General features: G+C 49.5%; 1 protein-coding gene across 2 annotated transcripts in view; it reads right to left on the bottom strand.

Annotated features, from left to right (window-relative positions):
* Nucleotides 1–9,126: 9,126 nt before the first annotated feature.
* HK2 (hexokinase 2) overlaps nucleotides 9,127–25,588 on the bottom strand; it is a 46,889-nt gene continuing 30,427 nt past the window's right edge. For both annotated transcript variants that reach the window (XM_080932230.1, XM_080932231.1), the window contains 13 exons: nucleotides 25,292–25,391; nucleotides 24,847–25,030; nucleotides 21,730–21,885; nucleotides 20,142–20,375; nucleotides 17,916–18,220; nucleotides 17,350–17,498; nucleotides 16,960–17,079; nucleotides 15,186–15,281; nucleotides 14,401–14,500; nucleotides 14,131–14,314; nucleotides 13,123–13,278; nucleotides 12,320–12,553; nucleotides 9,127–11,377 (listed from right to left, as the gene is read on the bottom strand). In XM_080932230.1, coding sequence (XP_080788356.1) covers nucleotides 11,233–11,377; nucleotides 12,320–12,553; nucleotides 13,123–13,278; nucleotides 14,131–14,314; nucleotides 14,401–14,500; nucleotides 15,186–15,281; nucleotides 16,960–17,079; nucleotides 17,350–17,498; nucleotides 17,916–18,220; nucleotides 20,142–20,375; nucleotides 21,730–21,885; nucleotides 24,847–25,030; nucleotides 25,292–25,391 — 2,163 coding nt within the window. In that variant the 3' untranslated portion in view covers nucleotides 9,127–11,232. The remainder of the gene's footprint in view (nucleotides 11,378–12,319; nucleotides 12,554–13,122; nucleotides 13,279–14,130; nucleotides 14,315–14,400; nucleotides 14,501–15,185; nucleotides 15,282–16,959; nucleotides 17,080–17,349; nucleotides 17,499–17,915; nucleotides 18,221–20,141; nucleotides 20,376–21,729; nucleotides 21,886–24,846; nucleotides 25,031–25,291; nucleotides 25,392–25,588) is intronic.

Genomic DNA, 25,588 nt, shown 5'->3' with positions numbered 1-25,588 from the left:
ATGATGCAGTGCCCACCAGAGGCCACTGGAGGGAGCCTCTGAGTCTGAGCTATTCAAATCTCTGGGCTACCCGTTGCAGATGTGGTGGGTACCAACTACTAATAAACCAGAGAGGATGGGGCGCAAAAGCTGGCAGGCATGGGGAGCTCCCTAACATCTAGCCTTGGAAAGTAGTGGGGGCCATAATAGGCTCTGGACTAGAGTTCCTTTCTCAAGTGCCATGTCATTTGGCGGCAGGGAGGCCTACCAGTTCATCATGAGAAATGTGTTGGTAAAGAAATCCTCAAAACTAGATGTAACCAGAGCTCTTCACTGTCCCACCCCTTCCATCTAATCATCTGTGCAGGAACTTCATACTCATCTTCTGTGTGGTTTATACAAATGAATAACGCATGCACCCTTTCTCAAAACTTCCATTCCAGGACCCATGGGCAGATGGCTTACAGACAACTTGGGGCTTAGAAATATGCAGACCACTAACTACTAAGAAAGGAGTCATTTGGTCCTGCCAGAAGCTGGGCTCCGCACAGTAGAACACACGCTGGTCTCCTACGGCAACTCCGTGCAGCCTGGGGCAAAGCCATTTCGAGCACCACTGAGCAATAGAGAAACAGAATTGTTCAGAGGCCCCAAGTGCCTGCCTTCCTAAGTCTCCAGGGTTAGCCGGAAGTGCGCGTGGTTCTGGCATTCCCCGGTGCCTATTGAGACGGAAAAGTTAATAAAACAGTAAATGTTTGTCCCTCAGAGGACCCGAAGTCCAGAAGCCACTGGGGAATTCAAAATTTCTACTTCTTTTGAGGCTCTGATTGGTGTGTTTCTTGCTCCCTTTCCCTGGAAATGGGCTCTCAGCCTGGAGAGAGGAGTGTGAACTGAGAGCTGTGGTTATTGCACAGACAGAGAGAGGCTCCGGAGCACAGAACAGGGAAAGTCTCACTCCCCATCTGCTTGGGCAGCACCAGGCTTTGTGAGCAGTCCTGTCAGCTGGCATGCAGCTGGCCCACATCCCAGAATTCCCCGATTTTCAGGTAAGTACTCCAGCCACAGATGGAGTTTACAAATAGCAGAAGGGTGGATACTCAAGCTAGGTCTCTCAAACACCCTTGTTTTTACAGTGCAGGATAGCAGGCTTAGAAAAGCATGTGCTGCACTTCGGAAATGGTTACCGGTCATGAGTCATACCCCTCCCCTGACCCAAGTGACCCAGAAAAATGGAGGAGCTTTAAGAGAGGGATTAGGTCACTGGGGAAGCCACCCCAAGAGGGATTAGTAGACTGGCAGAAAAGAGCAAGTGCAGCTTCTCCCTGTCTCCTATACTGGCTGGTTTTGTGTCAACTTGACACAAGCTGGAATTATCACAGAGAAAGGAGCCTCAGTTGAGGAAATGCCTCCATGAGACCCAGCTGTAAGGCATTTTCTCAACTAGTGATCAAGGGGGGAAGGCCCAGCCCATTGTGGGTGGAGCCATCCCTGGCCCAGCCCATTGTGGGCGGTGCCATCCCTGGGCTGGTAGACCTGGGTTCTATAAGAAAGCAGGCTGAGCAAGCCAGTAAGTGACATCCCTCCATGGCCCCTGTATCAGCTCCTGCTTCCTGACCTGCTTGAGTTCCAGTCCTGACTTCCTTTGGCGATGAACAGCAATGTGGGAAGTGTAAGCTGAATAAACCCTTTCCTCCCCAACTTGCTTCTTGGTCATGATGTTTGTGCAGGAATAGAAACCCTGAGTAAGACACCCCCCTTACTTCCTCTTTTCCCATCTTATCCTTTGTACAAGCTCCTTACTATATTAGGACAGCACCATGCTATAATCCAGCAGAGCCCTTTTGCAGGTGTGGTCATTCAGTCTAGCTGCCAGAACTGTGTGCTAAATAAAACCTTTTCTCTAAATAAGTTATCTTAACTCTGAAATTTCATTACAGTCATAGACATGGACTGAACAGTTGTAAGCTTGGACTTTTCTAAACCTACTTTATTTAGACTTTTAGAATGCTTCAACCTCTCTTCTAGCCCACAGACCAAAGGTGGGGGTATAGGAAAAGGGGGTTGTGGACCTCTTTAGAAGTAGTTCTTTGGGGGTGATTTTATTCTTCATTGTCAGGCTATCAGCAGTCCAGCCCAACAGCAAGCAAACACCAAACAGGAATCATCAACGGCAGTCTGGTCCAGCAGAAACTGCAAAGTTTTGTCAAATTGGCACGAATCAGTGAAAATGGTAAGAATCAGCTGAGACATTCTCTGGTGTGTGTCTCTCTCTATGAAGTGCAGACCAGCAAAAGCCAGCAAAGAAGAGAAACCAGCAAAAAGTTGCAAGGCACAGCAATGTAAGAGGGTCGTTTGCTGTGGGGTTATAGACATATTATTTCCAAACGCCACACCCCCTTCTCACGTGTCTGCTTCAGCAAAAAAAAAAAAAAAAAAAAAAAAAAAAAAACTTCCAGAAAATTACCACATGGCACAACTGAGTCTCCAAAGAAACCAACAGTTCCCACTTCAGACAGCCACCGGGGTGATCTACAGTGGTTCGTGTTCGCCTGGTTCAAATTATTCTTTCAAAATTTCTGAGATAGTTCTCAAGAGCATTGAAACATAGGAAAGTGAAGACTATTCCTATCAGGGACAGGGAGACACCTCAGTGGGCACTAATCCTCGGTGTGCAAACAAGAGAGTCAGAGGTCAGATCCCCGGCACCCGTAAAAGCCAGGCACTGTAGCAGATATCGGTAACCCCAGTGTTGGAGAGTGGAGACAGGAGGATCCCAGGAGCCGGTCAGCCAGCTTAGCTGACCCAGTGAACCTCAGATTCACAGAAAAATCTCACTTCAAAACAAAGATAACCCAGCATCAATCCAGAGCCTTCAGAAGTGCCTGCACAAACACCCTTGCACACACATGTGAGCACATTCACATGTACACCACGCACTAACACATGTGACAAAACACTACCGCCATCAAAAATAACGCAGTAAGTTTTTTTTTAACTTTATTGTATTTTGTTTTCTTATATTTTGTTATCGCTCAGAAGTCTGTCTCTTCCTAAAGAGACAGAAAGGAAGCAGATTGGGATGGGAGGGGGAGGGGAGGAATTGGGATTAGAGGGAGGAGAAATGGCAATCAGGATATGTTATCTGAGAAAGCAATCTATTTCAATAAAAGGAAAAAATAATAAATCATCTGGAATTCCAGCATTAAGAAACTCAGAAATAACCTGTTAGCGGTCAGTACAGCCACCGCCCTGAGCTTTGTGCTTCCCTCTTTCTCTAATGCTGTGCCATGGTGGCCTTCAAGTGCACTCAGAAGGACCACCCAACGGGGACTGGGGCGGGCTCCGCAGTTCAGAGCACTGGCTGCACTCCCAGCGGACCCGGGCCTGCCTGCTTTCCACACCGCCTTGGGCAGCTCAGGGGAGCAAATAGTCTCTTTTGGACTCTACAAATGCACACACACACACATACACACACACACAAATTGTTTTTTTAAGGGTTACAATGCATCCCATATACCAAGCTACAAAAGAGTACCTGACCTCGGAGATCAGTGTGGTTTGTTTCCTCGAAACACATGCCAAAGAATGAGAAATGCATAACAAATTAGTTAATGGAACAGACTGTTGGAAACAAAGTATTAAATGTAAGAAAGAAGACAAAGAAGGAGGAGGAGATAAGTTATAAATCGTTGTGTGTTTAGAACAGCCACAGATGGGAGTGAAAGCAAATTGCTGAATCATAGAGTGACAGGGAGCCGGAGGTTTGTGACTTCAGGGTTTTCAGTGTGAGCTCCAAAAGGTGAGAACAAGGAAGCAAAGATGAAAACACCAGGAAGGAAAAAATAAAAATAGTAAACAAGCCGGCCGTTGGCCACACTTTAATCCCAGCACTCAGGAGGCACGGGATCTCTGAGTTCCAGGACAGCCAGGGTTACACAGAAAAACCCTGAATAATTAATAATAATAATAATAATAATAATAATACAGTAACTTATTTTTAAAACAATTAAGTGGAGAAAGAAAAGGAAGAAAAACAAAAAATAATCAAAAACCAGTTTTATAAAAAGATGAATGAGATAATATTCTGGCAGGACTGGCTGAGAACAGAAATCGGGGCCAGCTCACCATAGCATGTGAGAAACAGCTACAGACACAGCACAGATGAAAACTAATGTGACTGAAACGTTCTTCCTCAGGGAAAGACAATTGTTCAAATACCAACCAAAAGCTGATCCAGACTCCAGACTTGAGTACCAGCTTATGAAGAACAGGAGGCAGAAAATGTCACTAGAGATGTCACCCAGGGCAACTCCAGGCCAAAGATCCAGTTTCCACAGAGGGGCACTGGAGGGGACCAGTAGGCATGAGGGATGAGCACCGGGAAGCCCCACTGGGTGCTGACTCAGTCAAGGAGGAAGCCCTACTGTGTGCTACCCAGCCAAGGAGGAAGCCCCACTGGGTGCTAACCCAGCCAAGGAGGAAGCCCCACTGGGTGCTATCCCAGCCAAGGAGGAAGCCCCACTGGGTGCTAACCCAGCCAAGGAGGAAGCCCCACTGGGTGCTGACTCAGTCAAGGAGGAAGCCCTACTGTGTGCTACCCAGCCAAGGAGGAAGTCCCACTGGGTGCTAACCCAGCCAAGGAGGAAGTCCCACTGGGTGCTAACCCAGCCAAGGAGGAAGTCCCACTGGGTGCTACCCAGCCAAGGAGGAAGCCCCACTGGGTGCTAACTCAGTCAAGGAGGAAGTTCCACTGGGTGCTGCCGAGGTCAAGTCTTTTCAGGGAAACATTTGTGACGTGAGTGGACACTTAAACACTGGTGGGGAGCATGGGCCTTGAGCAACAGTTCTCTTTCTCTCTCTCTTTCTCTCTCTCTCTCTCTGTGTGTGTCTTTTAATTAATTTATTATATATGAGTACACCATAACCACACTGTCGCTGTCTTCAGACACACCAGACGAGGGCATCAGATCCCATTACAGATGGTTGTGAGCCACCATGGGGTTGCTGGGATTTGAACTCAGGACCTCTGGAAGAGCAGTCAGTGCTCTTAACCACTGAGCCATCTCTCCAGCCCGAGCAGCAGTGCTCTGACAGTGTAGTAAGAATCAGGTGTGGCTTCCCAGCAATGTGAGAACCATTCACAGAGGCAAGGTTATGCAGTCATAGAGAGTAAAGAATCCTCACAGTAAGTGCAGACAAGTTATTTATTCGAGTCCAGCAGCTCTGGAGAGACTTAGGCTAAAAATTCAGCAACAACAAATGCTGTAGACAGAATGTGTGCCTCTTCCCAGCCCTGCGCCAGATTCATACATGGAAACCCAATTCCCAGTGTGATGGAGTTAGGAGGTGGACCTTTGGAAGGCGGTTAGTTCAGTTCCCCTTCAAGAGACTGAAAGGCCAGAGTTCCTTCCCCACAGAAGGAAAAGAGACGATGCTGGGTGTGAGTCTGGACGTGAGTCTCCACCAGACACCAGATCTAAACAGCACTTTGACCTTGGTTTTCCCTCAGAAACAGCAAGAAAGGAAGTCTGGGTGTTCAAGTTCCCTGTACAATAGCCCTGGGACATTATCACCCTCTTCTGGCCTTTAGGGACTCATGTACACATACATGCATGCATACATGCATGCATACATGCATGCATACATACATACATGCATACATGCATGCATACATACATGCATGCATACATGCATGCATACATACATACATGCATGCATACATGCACACACACATACATACATGCATACACACATACATGCATGCATACATACATGCATACATGCATACATACATGCATACATGCACACATACATACATACATGCATGCATACACGCACACATACATACATACATGCATACACACATACATACACGCATACATGCATACATACATGCATACATACATACATGCATGCATACATGCATACATACATGCATACATGCATACATACATACATACAACTTAAAGTGACCACACAGACACACATATATTTAAAAATAGTAGGGCTGGAGAGATGGATCTGTGGTTAAGAGCACTGACTGCTCTTCCAGAGGTCCTGAGTTCAAATCCCAGCAACCACATGGTGGCTCACAATCATCTGTAATGGGATCCGATGCCCTCTTCTGGTGTGTCTGAAGACAGCTACGGTGTACTTATATATAGTAAATAAATAAATTTAAAATAAATAAATAAAGTAAAATATAAATCTAAAAAAGAAATTCTAATTGTTTTTTAGGAAGGAGTCAAGGCAGCCCAGCCTACCTTCAAACTCACAATACTTCTCCTGTTTCAACCTCCCGAATGCTGGGATTAAACACCTAAGCCACCATGCCTGGCTTAGCTGAGATTTCCTCATGAAGGGAAGGGAAGCAGTCAAGTTTAGCAAGGAGACCAAAATGTCTGATGACTACTTCCATCTGACCTGGAACTAAAGACTCCCGTAAATGTGGTAAGCTAAGTGGGAAAAGGTAGGCTTTGGTTTTGGTTTTCGTTTTTCTGTTTTGTTTTGTCACTTTGTGTGTTTGGTTTGAGCCAGGGTCTCTCTTAGTAGCCTGGGTCATGCTGGAACTCTCTTTGTAGACAAAGCTGGCTTCAAACTCAGAGATTTGCCTGCCCCTGCCCCGCCCCCTCCCCTCCCCCCTCCTCCGTCCCCCCCCCCCCTCCGCCTCCCCAGCACAGGATTGGAGGCGAACACCACCACCTGGCAAAAGGATAGGTTTAATGATTTAAAAGTTAAAACTTAACACTCCCTGTAGAACTAGGACCCCCTACATGCAAAACCCAACAGAACAAACCACCTGCTTCAATAATAAAGGGCACCGAGGTGAGCCGGCTCGTGTTTGTAATCTCTGGAGCCTGAGGCAGGAAGATCGCTGTGAGGCCAAGTTCTAATATTAGGAGTTCCAGGCCAGCCAGGGATACATTGTGATACCGTGTCATCACAACCCTTGTCCCAACAGTTTTAAAATCAAATTTCAAATGTTTACTATTTCCCCGCAACAGCAGAACCCTCCTTTGAGACGGGCGGACAAAAGACTTTCGCCAACTATGTTCTGTGCATTTTTATTAAAGCGTCATAAAGGGCCGAGGAGCTAGAGTTTAGTTTCGAGCACGTGCCTGGCATTTTCAGACCCCTGTATTCCACCCATGTCCTTAGAAAAGGAAATGAAGAAAACCAGAGACTGCGGGGAACAATGTGTGCCTCATCCAGACGCATACGAAAACGAGGTGGCGTCAACCAGGGTGCAGGGACCGCGGATTGCAACGGAAGAGCAAAAGAGAAGCGGCTCAGGGAAATAAGGAAACAGAAACGCAATACGGTATTGTGCAGAGACTAGAAACCGCTCTGAACACCAGAGCGCCTGCCTCTGTTTCAGCTTCTGCTCCTGGGGCCCGGCTAAAGAAAACAGAACCAAGAGAGGCGGGCTGGGTGGGATTTGGCTGGGAAACCACTTCCAAGCTGTGAGCAGCTTGGGTACACACACAGTCCACTTGCTTGAAGATGGAAGATGGGGGGGGATCGGCAGGGGGTCAGCTTAGGGAAAAGGTGAGCATGCGCAACCAGGGACGTACCCTAAATCACACTAAAATTTCCCTGCTGATCCAGTGTCCACTCTGGAGCCCCAGCCTCATCCATGGGAAGTGACGAATGTAGCTTTTTTGTCACATGGCCGGTGAGGCCAAAGTGACCTGGGGAAAGAGGTGCCCACCCTTGGCTGAGCGGTATGGCTGAGGTTGCAGCCAGGAACTAGCCAGCTGCCAAGCTCAAGAGGCCCAGAAAGGGGAGTCTGAGGGAATCTGCTTTGAGGCAGAAAAGCTAAACAGGTATATGAGCTGGGGGTGGTGGCCCACGCCTGGAATTCCGGAGGCTGGAGAATCATTTGAGCCCATCTTTATATACTTAAGTTTGCTCATTAATCAGTCAGTGGGATGAGCTTCGGAAAGCGAGGCTGGGAGGGAGGGAGAACAGAGGTTCCATGTGTGCACCAGGAAACGCAGTCCCCCTTGATCATGGATTTAGTGTAGGATAAAAATGGTCCTCTGTGTGTGGTTGTGTGTAGATAGGAGGACAACTTGTGAGAATCAGTCCTTCCCTTCTGTGCTGGGCTCCAGGGAGCAAACTAGGCTTGCATATCAAATTTCTTTTCCACACCTGCCAATCTCATCACAATCTTGTAAGGCAATGTTTTCGGAAATGTAAAGGCTAGGAAAGTCCCAGACACGCACCCACAGGTGCATGTCAGGAAGTCAAAGGATGTACCCTGCTGTTATCCCTCACCCTGTTTTCGGAGACACAGTCTCTTGCTGGCCTGGACTTGTGTCTGCCTCCCCAGCCCTGGGTTCAAAATCACTTCTCAAGCTTGTAGCAGCTCACACTAGTAGCTCCAAGTTCTTGGGAGGACAGGCTGAACTGCCAGGTTTATGACTAGCCTGGACTATGTAGAAAGACACCAGTCATCCTGGGGTACACAGTGAGAACCTGTCTCAAAAAAGGAAGTCTATAAATGCACCTTCTCAGGAGGGTTGAGGCTGCAAGACCAAAGAGGGCAGGGCATACCGGGCAACACGGGGTTCAAGGCTACACTGAGCAACCCAGTGAGAACCCAGTGTCAAAAGGCACAAGCCTGTAATCCCAGCATCTGGGAAGCTAAAGCTGGTGCAGGAGTTGGAGGCCAGCCTGGGCTACATGAGAAAGACCCCCATCTGAAAGTGGGGTTGGGAGAACTAGGGGTACAATTCAGTGGCAGGGATGCTAGGGTGGCCCTAGGCTCAATGCTTAGCATTTTCCGTTTACTCAGGCATTTGAGTGTTTGGTCCCCAATTAGCACAGCTGTTGGAGGGCTTAGGAGGTGTGGCTTTGTTGGAGGAAGTATGCCACTGGGGGCAGGCAGAGTGGTTACTCTGTTTCTGGCTGAGGATCAACCCCCACTCTCAGCATCCAAGAGCATCCCAGTTGCTAGTTCATGGCATTTATCACAGGAGCTGACCCATCCCCATGGACACTGAAAGATAACACGGCCCTCCAAGTGTACTGATCAAGACCGACCAGGAAGTTCTAACTTGCTCCAAAGATGACCACTCTTTAAAAAAAAAAAAAAAAAAAAAAAAAAAAAAGCCCATTTTAAAGATCCAATCACACACTGAATATTTTGAAAAAAAAAGTTAAAATTTATTAATAACAGTTAACATCACATGGTTAATTCAACTAGTTCTCTACTGTACACAGTGACAAAATGCTCACTAGACGGAGTGCCCAGGGATTTGAGATGAGTCAAAGGTTCATTGAGTAGCACACAAAGCAGCATTAGCAGAGGGCTGTCAACCTAGTACTAGGAACACAGCACACTGTCTCATGCTCTGGATTGAAAGCCAGCTTCCTTAAAAGCTACACACACACACACACACACACACACACACACACACACACATCTCCACCTTAAAAAAATAAGTGTCCCTTCCTAGACGATGTTTGATTTTAAAGTTTAAAATCCAAGATTAAAAAATGTAGTCAGAATCCATCTGTGCACAGTGGCTACCCTCCAGTGGTGCGCACATCTATAGGTGGCTTTGGCTTTCAGGTCTGTTTCGGTGGTTGAGGGAGCCACAGATAGGCAGTGCTAGCCTGGAACAAATCAACATTCGACCTTCCCTCTGGGCATCCCAGGAGGACCTGGACAGCGTTCACTTCACGGTATTCCATCTTGTTCACTTGTAAAACCAGGTTCTGCTCAGCACAACAAAACGTAGGTGCCACAATGTTGCGTTTTCTTTTGGTCTTTATGCTCTGACCCCCATATCTTGTTTATTAGTGTTGCAAGGCCGTTCCCTCCTTATTCCACCCTATCCAGGTTTAACCGTGGTCAAATTAATATTTTGAAGGGAGAAGTGAACTTTCGGATTCCAAGCGAACCGTGCTCAGAGAACAGAGGACCGGGCACTGGCGTTCCTTGAACAGTCTGGAATAAATAACATATATAAAAAGGCGAGTCGGCAGCTCGATGCAGCTCAGTCCGAGGAAGCACAAGACAAACCAGAGGTGGGATCTGCTAGGAGGGCAAATGCACGAACGCCCCGAGACGTCCCTGAGCCTTGGTGGAGTTCTTTCAATGTTTCACGTGGTCTGCTCCGACAATCAGATGTGGGGTTAAAAACAGGTTTCGGTGGCTTCCTTTAACTTGTCAAACCGTCTTGAAACACTGGCTGACCTACAAATCATGTCCTCTATACAGTGAGAACTTGAAACAAATCCTTTGGTTTTTCTCTGGCTAACATTCCGGGTGGGACCACTCAGGAAAGCAGCAGGTTCCCAGCGGACCAGCCTCAGCCTCCATCTCCGCCTTGCATACACCTCACAGACCGCAGAGGAAGGTGACGCCGGGAACCTGGCGCTCTGCCGACCACTCACCGAGAGGTTCCGCATCTCTCGCCTCTTCCCACGGGCGAATGAGGTATTTCTAGAGCCAGTCAGCGTCTCCACCTCAAATCCTGAACTACAGTGATCTACTTATGAGGCCGAGTCAGAGGAAACCCTAGCCAGCTATATACAGAACAAAGGAACATATAAATACATTACTTACAAAATTAACCATTACACAATGAAGGAGGGGACCTGCTTCAAACTAAATAAATTTCAAACATAAATTAAAAAAAAAAAAAATTGAAAAGCTACCAAAGCCAACCCTATCCCCAAGGTCCGTTGCTCACAGATGACACATTCAGCCCTGTGAGGTACAAGCCACAAACACTTGAAGGAGGTGTCAATTCCAGCTTTGGTTTGGGTTCCTCTATTTCAGGACAGCAATGCTAGAATCCGCAGGATGATGCTTATGGGGCTGAGTTGAAGAAGGACAGCCACGTAGGGCAGGGGATGTCCCATACCTCCCTCCCTCCAACACATCTGCTGGGAGAAGCATCAACATTTCAAGATGTTCTCCACCTCCAAATGTCACGTCCAGCTCCAAGATGAGGCAACCAGGTTCTCAAGACTGTCCCCGTCTCATGGGATTGTACAGGAGTAGAATGGGGGAGGGACCATCCCAGGAGGTGATCATCAGGAACTGTGAACAATTCCTTACTTCTGATTCTCAGGAAGGTCAAGGATTGGGTACCAAACTCTACAGTGAATATACAGAGACCAAAGTCCCAGTCCCACAGGGTCCTCTCTGCCAAGGAAACGCCAAGGGGTCCATCTCTTCATAATTTAAAACGGGGAAGCGAGGAAGCAGAGAAGTCCCGTCTGGTCCCCAAGGTTCTATCTCTGCCCGGCCTCCCGGATGCGGCAGGCTACGGCAGTGATGAGAGCCGCTCCCTTCCCGCTGCCGTCCTCAGATTCCAGGAAGGACACGTCACATTTTGGAGCCAGGTCTCTCACCGTCTCGTGCATGACCTTGGCAAAGCTGGACAGAGAGAGAAAGGGGATGTGACTGGAAACCAGAGAGGGATGAAACTACAAACTAGAACAGACATTTACTTTGTACTCGGTACCACAGACAGGCTTGCAGGAACTAGGACGACAACTGAGTCTACTCCAGAGTGGCTAACCACAAGAGTACAAGAAGGCTCAAGTTTTGGCACAAATGTCTTTAGATTCTTCAAAACACATCAGTTGGTCCTGGAGTGTAGCTCGGTTGATAGTATTTGCCTAGCAACATGAGTGAGGCCCTGGGGTCCCCCCCCCACCCCCCGCATCGACCGAGCATGGTATTCCATGTCTGCGATCCCAGCAAACAAGAAAGGGAAGGCAAAAGCTCAAGGTTACCCTTGGCTACATAGCAAGGATATGCTATGTGTTTAAGGCCAGTGTGAGATACTACAGACCCTAGCTTAAAAACCAAAGCGAGGCGTGAGACAGCTCAGCACCGAGAAGTAGGAAAGCCCAGATTCAGTGCCCGGCACCCAAATGGTGTTTACAATACCCTGTAAACTCCAGCTTCAGGGAATTCGATACCATCTTCTAGCCCCCATAGGTACCGTACCCACAGACATAACTCCCCCACGCCTCACCTCTGTCCCGCATACAAATAATGAAAATAACTTTTAAAGGTAAATTATGGGCTAGAGAGATGTCCCACCCCAAGAGACAAAGGATTAGGAATTAGACGCTAGCCTCAGCTACACAATCAATTCAAGGCTAGCCTGGCTCAAAATCAAAAAGAGTCTCGAACCAGCCCTGAAACGAGCAGTCTACACCCGCACACGGGCTCTTAAGCCTGCGAAAGGGTCATCACCATTAATCCACAAACTAAAGCATTAAACCATCTGTGGAGCGGCTGAGAGACAGTAGAGAAGCGAAAGGCACAGGGGAAGAAGGAAGACAGGGCAGCCCCCCAGGCACTCACTGAGGATGGAGCTTATACAGAGTCCCGTCCACGCCCACCGTCACTTTGAGGCTGTCCAGCCCGCGGTTCTCTCTTATCTTGTCCACCACGGCGGCCATGCCAGCGCCACAGAGCTGCGCCGCGCGCCGAGCAACCACAGTGCACACCTCCTTCACGATGATGCTGTCATCGCACGTGCTCTCCAGCCCTAGGTGGCGCAGGATGGCACGGACCTGTAGCAGGGCTAGGCAGTCACTGCATGGGAGATGGAGCACAGAAAGGCTTAGTGGTTGGCCTCCCACAAAGCCACTTGGTTCCAGGAGGAGGCTGGGGAGGGTGGTCCACCTCTCACTCTTGCTCTTCCTAAACTCTGTTTTACATCCAAGGTAACTTTACAAGTTACATTGTTACTACAAACTGAGCCCAAAGGCCTGGTTGAGTCACACCTGTAATCTCAGCTGTCAGGAGCTACACGCAGGAAGACTAAAGCCAGTTCAAGGGCACCTTAGCTACATAGTGAGACCTGTCTCAAAGCCGAAACCAAACTAAACTGGAAACAGAGAAAATCCACGTCTCACACGCAGGCTCTCACACGCAGGCTAGCCCTGATACTCAGTCTAAAGCTCACCAATCCCATTTTCACGACCTCTTCCCAGGTTCCCCGTGGATCTTTTGGAGAGTGTCACTTAGGAATGGGTAACTCACTAAAGGCAGACCTCTGTGACCCACACCCTGACCTCACATGAGCTTTGAAAACCCTTGTCTATTCATTAGACAAAATATGAGGACCCAACCCGCCTTCCTCCCAAGCCTCTCGTCCCTACCTCTCGATCTGAGACAGGAACTTGGTTTCAAAGATTCCCCTTGTCTTGAGGCGCTCTGATATGCGGCCTCGGAAGAGCAGCCCCCGCTTTGTGAAATCGATGAGAATGTTACGCACAATCTCCCCCAAGTACATGCCGCTGATCATCTTCTCGAACCTGCAACGGGACATCATCCACGGAGGTTAGAAAGGGGGCAGACAAGGCTGGGGAGGGGAAGGAACATGGAGTTACGGAGGCAACATCCAAGAATCTTCTCGAACATTCAGCAACACTTGTATCTGAGGCCCACAAGGCTTACTAGGAAAAATAGAAAACACAAAAACAAAAAAACCCTACACACCCAAAACCAATCCCAGGAGCCGGGAGGACAGCCGAGTGGACCCTTAATTCCACTGGGCAGCTTACGTGTTTTCTCCTGGACCTTAAGTAACTCTCAACAGCAGATTCTCCACCCCCCCCCCCCGAACTAACCATGACTATGACACGAATCGAAGGTCTTTGGAATATGCACAGTGCCTCTTTGCAAAGCCAAGGGCCCAAAGACACTGTCATTGTCCTACCTCATCCAGTCCCCTAACACTTCCTACCAGGAAGAGTGACAGCTCTCAGCTCAGCTCTAAGCCCCTGTACTACATGAGGCTCTGTAACATTAGAGATGCTTGTCACTTCTGACAATAGAGGTGCTAGATGCTGAGTAACCTGAAGTCTTCCCTCCTGTCAGAACCACACAGTGCTTCTTCACACTGGGAGCTATATATACACACCTGTGTGTGTGTGTGTGTGTGTGTGTGTGTGTGTGTGTGTATGTGTGTTGCCAGTTCCCACCTGGTTTTCCTTGGTCTCAGACCTAGCTCCTAACACACTCTCCAAGACCCTGTGGTATGTTTGAGAAGACCCTCTTTGAAGGAGCAACCCATTAGGCTCCTCAGGAGAACAGGCATCCTGTCAACGCCCAGTCAATCGAGGTCCTGTTCTGGGACGTAGCTCCCAACACAGGTGACTGCTTACCTCTGTTTCCCAGGGTTGAGAGAAAGCTCATCCACAGCGACATCAAACACCGTACGCAAGTCATCCAGGCAGCCGTTGTCCCCAAACGCGCCCCACTCCATGTTGACACACATCCGTCCCTCCTCTCCATCCACCAGTTCCACGTTACGCATCTCTTCCATGTAGCAGGCATTGCTTCCAGTGCCTGTGGGTCAGAGGTCAGCAATCCTCACTCAGCCCTCCACCCACCCAGAGCCACGCAACCCCATCTGGGAGGGACGGTGTCCTTACCAACAATGAGGCCAACTTCACAGTGAGGGTCTTCATAGCCACACGTCATCATAGTCCCGACTGTGTCATTCACCACGGCAACCACATCCAGGTCAAACTCCTGACGGCAAGAAGAAGATGTCTACTCCACAAATCCCAGTGTCAGAAACCTCAAGACACATGCGCACACGGTACAGGCTACGGCCGATTCCTCATCCCACCTGCCGCTGCTCAGACAATCCTCTACTTCCACTGGCCAAAACACTAAGATCACCACTTCTGAGCAGGGAAGATTAGTTGTCAGGGAGCAGTGCTTCTTTCCTTAGAAGCATGACAACCCAAGACTGATCTTTAGAACCCACGGAAGAGACAGACATGACGGCGCATGCTTGTAATCCCTGCACCCGGGAAAAGGAGACCAACAGATTCCTAGGGCTTGCTGGCTACCCAACCTAGCCTAACTGTTCGGTCTCAGGACAATGAAAGAATGTATCTCAAAAAACAAGATGAGGGGCTGGAGAGATGGCTCAGTGGTTAGAGCACTGACTGCCCTTCCAGAGGTCCTGAGTTCAATTCCCAGCAATCACACAGTGGCTCACAACCATCTGTAATGGAATCCGATGCCCTCGTATTAATAAAGTAAATAAATCTTTAAAAAAGATTATTTATGGTGTCATATACCTTTGATCCCAACCCTTCAGAGGCTGGGATTTCCACCTAAGGCTGTCCTCTGTCTAAACACACACACACACACACACACACACACACACACACACACACCCAAGCCTCCGCCACATCTCCCACACCTCTCGCCGGTGAATCGCTTCCTTCAACAAGGTGACCACATCCTCGCCCTCGCAGCCAGACGCCTTGAACCCTTTTGTCCACTTGAGGAGGATGCTCTGAAAATAAATACATAGGAAATAAAAATCACACAGGCACACAAAGAAGGCATATCTTGGGTCATTCCTGCAGCCTGGTTCTGCAGCCTCTCAGAAGTGAATTTACCCACACACAGATGATCCTGAGCCCACATCTAAGGTACTGACCCTGTTACATTATCCGGTCCTCACCACTTGTGAGAACGTTGGGTCGTCAAGGCACTGAGGGGGTTTGCCTGAGATCTAGATCACACTGTGGCCCAGTGATGCATGGTTCACACACCATGCAAATGCTTCAATGCCTGTTTCCTTCAGAAAGTAAGGCCGGTGTGAACGTCTCAATTCCAGAGTTCAATGAACAATGTCTGGGCAGCAACCTAGACAGGTCCTCAGAGTCTTCTACAGGACCTGGGGGTGGGGCGTTCTGCTCACGTCTGTATGCATAGAGCTGTGCACACAGCATGTGTGTGACGATCAGGGGCTGATGTCACATGCCTTCCCCATTTGCTGTCCACCTTATTTTTCGAGGGGATCTGTCATTATACCTGGGACTCACTGAGTTAAGACTGGCTTTCCTATGGGTGTAGGAGATCTGAGATTCTTTAAGCAATTTGCCATCTGAACCAGCCTGAGCCCCTCTTCGGAGCGTCCTCCCTTGTGTGGTGAGACTTCTAGACACAGATGCCCATTTGATTTGTAGATGAGAGAAACAGGGTTTGTTCTCCGTTGCTCTTGACAGTATAACAGCCAGGGGCAAACCAGCAGCCCTTTCACAAAAGGCTAGAATCACGGCCACCCACGGGCATGGTGTCTCCGAGCCTTGCTCATGGCATATGTCTATCACTTGGGTATCCCATAAACCTGGGTGTGCCACACTATGCTGAGATCCCAAGAGATTCCGAACAACACAGCTCCGTGAAGCCCTGGTTAATTACACCCACACAGCGACAAAGGCATGCCTGTCTCTTTTACTCATCTCTCATCTACGGCTAAGGTTTGTGCCTCTGGCAAAAGTGTTCATAAGTTTCAGATGATCACTATATAACAAGACAACACAGGGCTTCAACAACCAGGGAGACTTGCCCAAAGCCGGTGGTGAATAAACGTGGCCAAAGACCTCTGGGCCTCCAGGTGTCCTTAACACCTGCTCAAACCTCATCAAAAAGGTGATGTCACCAGAGCTAAGGCCACAACTGGCCTCTGCTTTTCTTATTCTCTATTAAATTCTAGACTTACCAGAGGAGCCTTACCAGCAATAATCTAAGATCTTACAATCCTGACTGGAACAGTTAACATAGTGTCGAGTTTCCTAATAAAAATATACAAAATTGCACATATTGGCAAGAAAAGAGAGGGTCTATTCACGTGCAGGAGGACCTCAGTTTGGTATTCAACACCCATGTAAAAGCTGGGGAGGTGGAGACAGGAGAATCTCTAGGGTTTCACCAAACAGCCAGGCAGCATTGCATAGTAAGTGAGCTCCAGATTAATGAGAGACCTTGTCTCAAAAACAGGGTGGATAACCTCTACCTGAGCACACATGCATGTGCCAACAAACACACACACAATGAGTTAACATTTTCGATTGTTATTATTATTTGTGTACCTAACTAACACTTTGCAACTCTTTTCCTGTAAACTGGAGTGAGCTCAAGAGTTGCGGAAACCCATGGGAGAGCCCTCCAGAAGATGGCGCTACCTGGTCCAGGCTGTTCTGCTGGCAAGGGAAGGAGAACGTGAAACCCAAAGGCAGGGACACGCCCTTCATGCCCATGTACTCAAGGAAGTCTGCGATGCACTGGACAATGTGGTCGAAGAGCTGTAGGAAGAAAGGGCATTGAGAGAGGGGCCCCCGACAGAGGGGCATGCCCCCAAGCATTGATAAATTTGAGCTCAGGCAGCACCAAGCAGGAGCAACTCTGTGAGGGCCCTGAACCCCTCCCCTCCTCAAGCCAGGGGTGAGTCGAGAAAGGGTGGTCTTTGGAACTGGGGAGGTCGCCGAATCCTCCCATAGCCACAACCCATCATGACCTCCCCTCCTCCCTAATGTATGCCGCCGCCACCCCTTCTCTCCAGCCCCGCGCCTCACCTCTTCTCCAGTGCCATGCATGACCTCCTGCGGGATGGAGTAGATCTTGTTATGCATTTCCACGCCCCTCCGCTTGCCATTGCGCACGCGCACCAACAGGACCCGGAAGTTTGTTCCTCCAAGGTCCAAGGCCAGGAAGTCTCCTTTCTCTGCAAAATGAACCGGGGATAAATGAGTTGGGGTGACAGAGAATAATACATTTCCCTTCGTTGGGGTTGTGGAAGACGCCCTGTGAAAAGCAAGTCTTGGGGGAAAGATGAAGTGTGAGCGCCATCTGGCAGTTCAGCAAGCAAAATCTTCAAGACCAAATCCGAATGGGCTCATCTGGTGGAACCCCGGAAGTCAGCTCTTCAGAACACGGGGAATGCTAATGCAGTATATATCTGAGACTGTCTAAATGTCACATCTGAGCCAAGACAAATGCCACCTAGGGTACGATTCTAGAAGAGTTCCTAATACCCACATCAGGGGTTTCCCAACTGCCTGTAACTTTCTGCTCCAGGGGGACTGGATACCGTTTGGCACACAGCACACACACACACACACCACGCGCCGATGCCACGTACCTGTACCATCCGGAGTGGCACACACATAAGTGGGCAGCATCTTCACGGGGGCGGCCTCATGCGTCTCCTTGCTCAGACCTTGCTCCATTTCCACCTTCATCCTTCTCTTAACTTCCAGCAGCTGTTCACGGCTCAGCTTCAGAGACTCCAGGGTCTTCTGGCGGGCCCGGTGTTGGTCAGCCAGACGGTAAGCCACCGCTGTCACCATAGCGGCCCCCTTGCCGCTGCCGTCCTCAGAGCGGAGGAAGCGGACATCACAGTCCGGCACCAGCCTCCTCACGGCCTTATGGAGACGCTTGGCAAAACTGTGGCACATGGAGAGACAGGTGTCCACGGTCACAGTCTGTGGTACAAATGGCCGCAGAGCAGACCCTGCAGAAGCAAATGGTACCCGTACCTCCTCTCTCCATTCCTCCCCATCTTAGGGTTACACAATCATGGCGGCCCTAGCTGGCTCTTCTAAAGCTACTGCCCCTGAATGCTGCCTCACAGACACACTCTGTCTCATGGGACAGGTCACATCTCTGCTTAGCAGATAGAGCCAACCTCTGCTAGGGTAACTACTGGAATCAAATGTTCCTGATGCTCCTGGAAATCCTGCCTCATTTCACCTGAGGCCCCCAGGCAAACAGTAGCGATAATAAAAGCACAGCTCCTGGACTCCGGCCTTCCTCTTTCCAGTTCCTGCAGAGACTCAGAAGCATCTGAGTAACTGGAGGCCGTGAGTGCACAGGGTGGAGGAAATGCAGATTGGGTGGTAGAGGAAGGCAGTTCCAAATGCCACCCAAGGCCACGTGACCAGTCGCAGAGACGAGGATTATAAAGCAATATGAATGCTCCTGTTTTATTTTGTTAAGACCACATTTGTAACATTAATTGGTATTAAGTTGAGATAGTAAAAGAATGTTCCCAAGGGACATTGCCCCCGTTGTAATTTACCAATGTGTTTGCCATTGTACGAGGAATGGTTATATCATGTTAGGTGTATTCATGACCTTGTCATTGTTTCCTGTGGACATGAGATATTATTTGTGTCGAGTTGACAGGGGTGGATTGTAGTGGCTATTCCTGGTTGTCATCTTGACTATATCTGAAATGAACCACAATCCAGAATTGGAAAGCAAGCCAGTAAGTAACATCCCTCCATGGCCTCTGCATCAGCTCCTGCTTCCTGACCTGCTTGAGTTCCAGTCCTGACTTCCTTTGGTGATGAACAGTGGAATGTGAAATTGTAAGCTGAATAAACCCTTTCCTCCCCAACTTGCTTCTTGGTCATGATGTTTGTGCGGGAATAGAAACCCTGACTAAGACGGTGAGGATGTTTAATTAGCGAGAGGCTCTTGGCTTTCAGGGAGAGCTGTCTACTAAGGATAGCTCAACACTGCAATTCCAAGGCTTCTCTCCCAGACCACCCACACCCGCATGGACAGCCAGCATCCTGGCTGCAGGCTGCTCACTGTAAATGAAAAGTCAGCCTCCTAACCACATTCCCAGGTTATTCGTGTTCCTACAGCTCTGGGCTGGAAAGCGGGGGATCGATCTCAGGGCCAGATGGCAGCCACCAACTCAGTTAAAGGTGCCCTGCCCTGGCACACACGGAGAAAACAAGTGAGCACCAGAGGCATCTTCTGGACTTCGGTTGAGATCCGGACATTTTGGAATATACGAACTGAGGGGCAGGATAGGGCAGGAAGAATGTGACACCATAGTTAATGAGAGGCTGGCGTCTTCAAGGTTGGGATGGTCATTAGCAGAGGGCACGGTGCCCTCATGAACCAGCCAGAGTAATGGAAGAACAAGGAATGAATCAGTAGCTCTAAAAGAGGGAGGTGGCTGGATGCTGGGCTGCGGTGATATGCTTGTCTACAATGCACAAGCTTTCGATGGAAACCACTGCAGAAAGGCGGCACTTGCCTGTAATCCTAGGATTTGGGAGGCAGAGACAGGAAGATCAGAACTTAAGATCATCCATGGACACAGACTGAGTCTAAGGCCAGCCTGGGACTAGATGACAAGCCGGTCTCAAAACAGAGTGGAAGAGGAGGAGACCACAAGCCAAGGGCTCAGCAACCAAGAGCTCCAAACTCTTAAACAGAGGGCAAGCCATCAGCTACGTTCAGAAAGCAACCGCACCCGTACCAACAGTGCCGACTGTGGAAAGCATAGAGCTGCCCCACGGAGTCTCCAGGGGACTCCGTTGTTCCCAGCCCCGGGTTGTTCACTCACTGGGGATGTTTCTTGTACACAGAGCCATCGACGCCGATGGTGGAGCGAAGTCGCTCTTCCCCCTTGTTCTCCTTGATCCGCCACAGCACGGCAGCCAGGGTGGCTGCGCACAGACTGGCGGAGCGCGTGGACACAATCTGGCAGATTCGGTGTGTGGCCACACAATCCTCCTGCAAAGGACTCAGACCCAGGCGCACCAGGATCTGGTAGGCCTTCTGGATTCCATCCTTATCCCTGGGCAACAGAAAGGATATGAGCAGGGTTGAATTCACTGTGACCAGTGGGAGGGGCTGTGTGGGCTGGCAAGGGAGTCCCTCGGTTTTAGCAAAGTCCTCCTTCCGGGAGAGCTGAGTACACAGCAATTCAAGGCTCTCCCAGACCACCCACACCCGTGCGCATGCGCACACGCACGGAGGTCTGGTTTCTGTAGGTGCTCTTTGATTTTTCACCTCGCAGTTCCTTTGTGCATATCTTATAAGGACAAGACCCCGTTTGCTGCTGCACAGGCTCAGTGAGCAAGCGTGTGGGTTCCTGGTCTCTGTTCCTCTCAAGGTAGATGAATGGCAACTCAGCTGCCAATCACCACTGAGTACTTGAATCCAATGTGGACCCCACCTGTTGCTCTCTAGAACGGCAAAAGCCAGTCTGTGTCCGAAGACGTTGGGAGAGGGCTGGAGGCAGGGCCTGAGCTGCTCCTGGAGCCCCGTGCCTCTATACACGTGCATTCATCTCCCTTTGTGCTTAACAAGGAGGGTCCTCGTTAGCACAGTCCTTTGCACTACTCCATTGGGCTTCTTTGCCAACATAACTACTCCCTCGATCTATCATGTAAGACCCCCTCCCCCCACCAAGTACAACTCTCAAGCACAGAACAGTAGACCTAAGTCTCTGGAACACTGTTTAGTGAGAAAAATAAAACAACGAAAACAAACACGCGGAATGTCCTCGCTCCTGTTCCCAGGCTACAAGTGGCTAAGTATAATGTCACACTCAAGTTGGAGGAACCGAGACTGGTAAATAAAGTCACCCGTCCAAAGACATCTGTATGAGCTTCTTCTGGTCCTACTTTACAACCTCACATGCCTGACTGAAGGAAGAGCTCACTGGGAAACGTCCATCCTGGGCAAGCACAGGATCAATCCCCACAATTTACGTTTAAAAAAAAAAAAAAAAAAATCAGAGGGCTGGAGAGATGGCTCAGTGGTTAGAGCACTGACTGCTCTTCCAGAGGTCCTGAGTTCAATTCCCAGCAACCACATGGTGGCTCACAACCATCCGTAATGGGATCTGATGCCCTCTTCTGGTGTGTCTGGATACCTGGATATAGCTACAGTGTATTCATATAAATAATTTTTTTTTTAAATCAGATGTGGTATGTCTCTAAGCCCAGAGCATGGAGGAGGTAGAGACCGGCGGATCCTCGAAGGCTTGCTAGTCAATTAGCCTAACTTACTTAGACTCCAGGCCAGTGAGAAAGTCTGTCTGAAAAGTAGACACTACAGAACACATACCCAAGGGCTGATACACACAGAGACACACAGACACACACAGAACACAAGCAGAGAGGCAGTGGAGCGTAGAAGCTTACTCTTCAATATCCGAGACATCTTTGGTCTCGAAGGAGCCAGTGGTAAGGAGTTCTGGGCTGAGCTTCCCTTGGAACAGCAGCTCTGCCTTGGCCATCTTCACCAGAATGAGCCTGACCAGCTCCCCCATATACATGCCGCTGATCATCTTCTCAAACCTGCAGGGACAGACCAGCAACATCTCACCATCAACAGATGTACGCCTTCTCTCTTCAGAGCAGGGCACGCAGGTGACACATGAAACCTCCAACCAGCCTGGGTTACAGTGTGACTCTGTCTCAAGGGGGAAAAAATAGTAATAACAGTAATAACCACAACAAAAAAGGTTTACATAGGTTCCCAATAGGAAACAAGAATTAGATCAAAGTATAAGTCTTCCCACTCATCCAACAGCCCTTCCCCGATTTGTGAATTCAAGAAAATGGGTGATAAGAAATTGGGCAGAGGCTGGTGGTTAGTTCAAAGATAGCCTGGTCTTTAAAAAAAGTAACCTGGACAGAGACTGGGGTAAAGTTCCAGGAAAGGCTGAAAGAGTTAAAGACGCTGGAGGAGAACACGTTGAGAGCCAAAGGAAATAATCAGCGCCAGCACTCAAGGAAGTCCAGTAATTTAATTTCCCACCACTAGGTGGCACTGTTTTCTTTGGCGATTGCTAATTTTGCCTCGGCCCAGAAACCAAGCCCTTCGGATTATCTTGGTAAAGAAAGCCCCTGGATGTCTCATAAGGGAGTGGAGTCCAAAAGACAGGAGGCATAATGGGTTGTGTACTAATTAGGATGGGCCACACCACCTGGGAGGCCCAGCAGGGGTGTGGCACAGAACACCTAGCCGGAACTGAAAGCCAGGCCCTCAGTCAGCAAGACGTGACTTGCTCAGAGTAAGGCACTTGGCAACATGGTCCCAGACACAAGCTATGCCAACATTTGGGAAGCCGAGGCGGGAGGATCAATCTTCAGGCTAGCCTAGGACACATGGTGAGACCCTATCTCAAACAATTAGAGTGTGATTCCCAGAATCCAGGACTACATGTAATTCTAGTTTCAAGGGATCCAGCGCCCTCTTCTGGCCTTCCCAGCACTAGGCATACATGCACACAGCACACTTAAATACATGCAAAAAAAAAAAAAAAAAAAAAAAATCACTCCTATACATAAAGTGTAAGGATGGGGGATGCATGCCTTTTCCCAGCACTAGGGAGGCAAAGGGAGGCAGAGCTCTGTGAATTGAGGCCAGCCTGGTCTACAAGCTGAGTTCCAGCAGTCAGACAGCCAGGGCTGTTACAAAGAAACCCTGTCTCCAAAAACAAAAACAAAAACCAAGCAAGGCCATCTCAGATTGTGAGTCCAAAGTCAGCTTGGGCCACATGACAAGCTGTCTCAAAAACCAAAACCCCCAAAGCTCCAACACAGCGGTTGCCCCTGGTGAGCAGCAGCCTGGCTTCAGCATTGTAGAATTCCAATGTCTACACCACACTGCCAACAAAGTTGGCCCCATGGTGGCTGAGGAGTAGCCTTCCATCTATGGCTCTTCACAACACGACTGCCCAGCAGGACTTCAGGGTCACCCCAGTGGACAACTGGGAAGACTCCCTTCCAATCGTCATTTCTCTATGGCTAAGCCAGCGTTGTTGCTCATTTTATGGGCACTCCCAAGGACACGTGGCTCCACACAGTGACTTGTTCATCCCTCCCAGGGACACGGGCACTGAGTGAATGGCTTTTCAGCTGACCTCTAGCACCCACAGCAGACACACCCACAAGTGCAAATGCACACATTCCAACATGGAGAGAAGCCTGGGACTTTAAGAAAAGCTTCCCGCCTCTGCCCCGGTGTGCAGAGCTGGGTTCTCTGGGCTCCTTTTCCAAATTGAGAACAGAACTAAGGTTTTCTAAAACATATCACAAAAAAGACCTCAGAAGGAAATGGTATGTTGCCCAAGAACGGTTTTGCAACTGCCTTCTGGCCCTTGCGGCAGCCGCCAATCCTGTTTCGAGATCTTCCACAGAGAAGTTTAGCAAACTGGAGAAAATAAGGTTGTGTAAGAGTCAAAGGGAGGGCGGGAGAGACGGCTCAGCATGGGCTGCTCTTGCGAAGAACCCAGACCCCATACCCAGCACCCACATGGTGGCTCACAAGTATGTGTGACTCCAATTCCAGGGGATCCAATGCCTTCTGCAGACCTCCAGTCACTGAGTACACACGTGGTCCACGTGCATACACGCAGGCACGACACCCGCACATGAAATGAAATGAATAAATCTAATTTAAAAAGAAGAAACGCAACGTCTTTTAAAAAAAAAGAGTCAAAAGTAACAAAAATAGGACTGGTGCATGGAAGATTCAGGATACAAAATGCTAAGCTCTCACCCCCGATTTTCCCTGGGTCCTAATGGGCCAGAGGCCTAGTGTGAATGAAGACAGGACCCAGGACTCTGAATAAGTGGCAATAAAAAGTAAAAATAAAAAAATAAAGTCGACACAGGGCAGCACATCTTTAACCCCAGCATGTAGGAAGCGGAGGCAGAGGCAGGTCTCCATGAGTTTGAATCCAGCTTTGATCTACAGTCAGCTCCAGGCCACCAGAAACTAAAGAGACCCTGTCTCAAACAAAACACCAAATCCAGGCCAGGTTTGTAGCTCAGTCGGTGATGTTCGCCCGGGTTCAATTCCCATCATCAAATAATACCCGCTGCTGCATCCTGGTGCTCAGGCACTGCTGGGCAGAAAGCCACAACAGTGCTTCCTTTTGAGAGCCTCATCTTGCCGGGCAGTGGTGGCACACACCTTTAGTCCCAGTTCTTGGGAGGCAGAGGCAGCAGATCTCTGAGTAGGAGGCCAGTTTGGTCTACAGAGTGAGTTCCAGGACATCCAGGGCTACACAGAGAGCTGCTGACCAAGACTCTGTAGCGGGAAGAACCCAAGCAAAAGCCGTGGCCGCCTTGAAGGACAGTGTGGTCTATGTGCTTCTCTCCCCTCTCAGCTCCTTTGCAGTCTTGGGACCATGAGCGTCCCCACAACTAGTGTGCCTCCAACAACGCTTTGGGGACAATGCCCTTCCTGTGTCCCCACTTCAGCCCCACAGCTACCCACGCACCCACGCCACAGAGAACCCCACTCACAGCTGCTTCCCAGGGTTCAGTGAGCCCATGTCGATCTCTCGGTCAAACTCGGTTCGGATGTCATTGAGGGTACCATCGTCCCCAAAGGCCCCCCACTCCATGTTGATGCACATGCGTCCCTCGTCGCCCTCCACCATGTCGATGTGCCGCATCTCCTCCATGTAGCAGGCGTTACTCCCGGTACCTGGTCAGAGGAAGAGACCGTTCGGTGCCTCCGAATCTTCCCCACCTCACCCTCCACTGCTTGTACAAGTCTCCCTAGAGGCCGTGGCTCCTCACAGCAGCCCCCTGGGGCAACACAACCTCAAGCCAGGCTTCTTTCTCGTACAGTGCTTCGCTCCTGGCTTGGCCCGAAGTAGCTGCACCACTACCTCCGCACAGTAGAAGTCCCCAAGCTAATGGTGAGTTCAGACGGCACCGGCCCTCACACCGGGAGCTCACTCACCCACAATGAGACCAATCTCACAGTTCTGGTCATCATAGCCACAGGTCATCATCGTCCCAACTGTGTCATTCACCACGGCCACAATGTCAATGTCGAAATCCTACAGGGGACCAAAGAGCCTTCATCATCACAAGGGGAAGACGAGCGTGAAGACGGAGAAAGTGCAAGTTCACGCCACTAGAGCATTCCATTAACCCGGCCCATGGCCACACACGGATAGAGGTGGGGACCACCCCAGGCTTCCCTATTTGTCCTCATCAACAAGGACCATCTTCCAGTCAGCAGCAAGGACTGGGT

Source organism: Micromys minutus, assembly GCF_963924665.1.
Source record: "Micromys minutus genome assembly, chromosome: 18".
NCBI lineage: Eukaryota > Metazoa > Chordata > Mammalia > Rodentia > Muridae > Micromys > Micromys minutus.
Note: the sequence above shows the minus strand (reverse complement) of the source record. Positions and strands in the feature narration are given on the sequence as shown.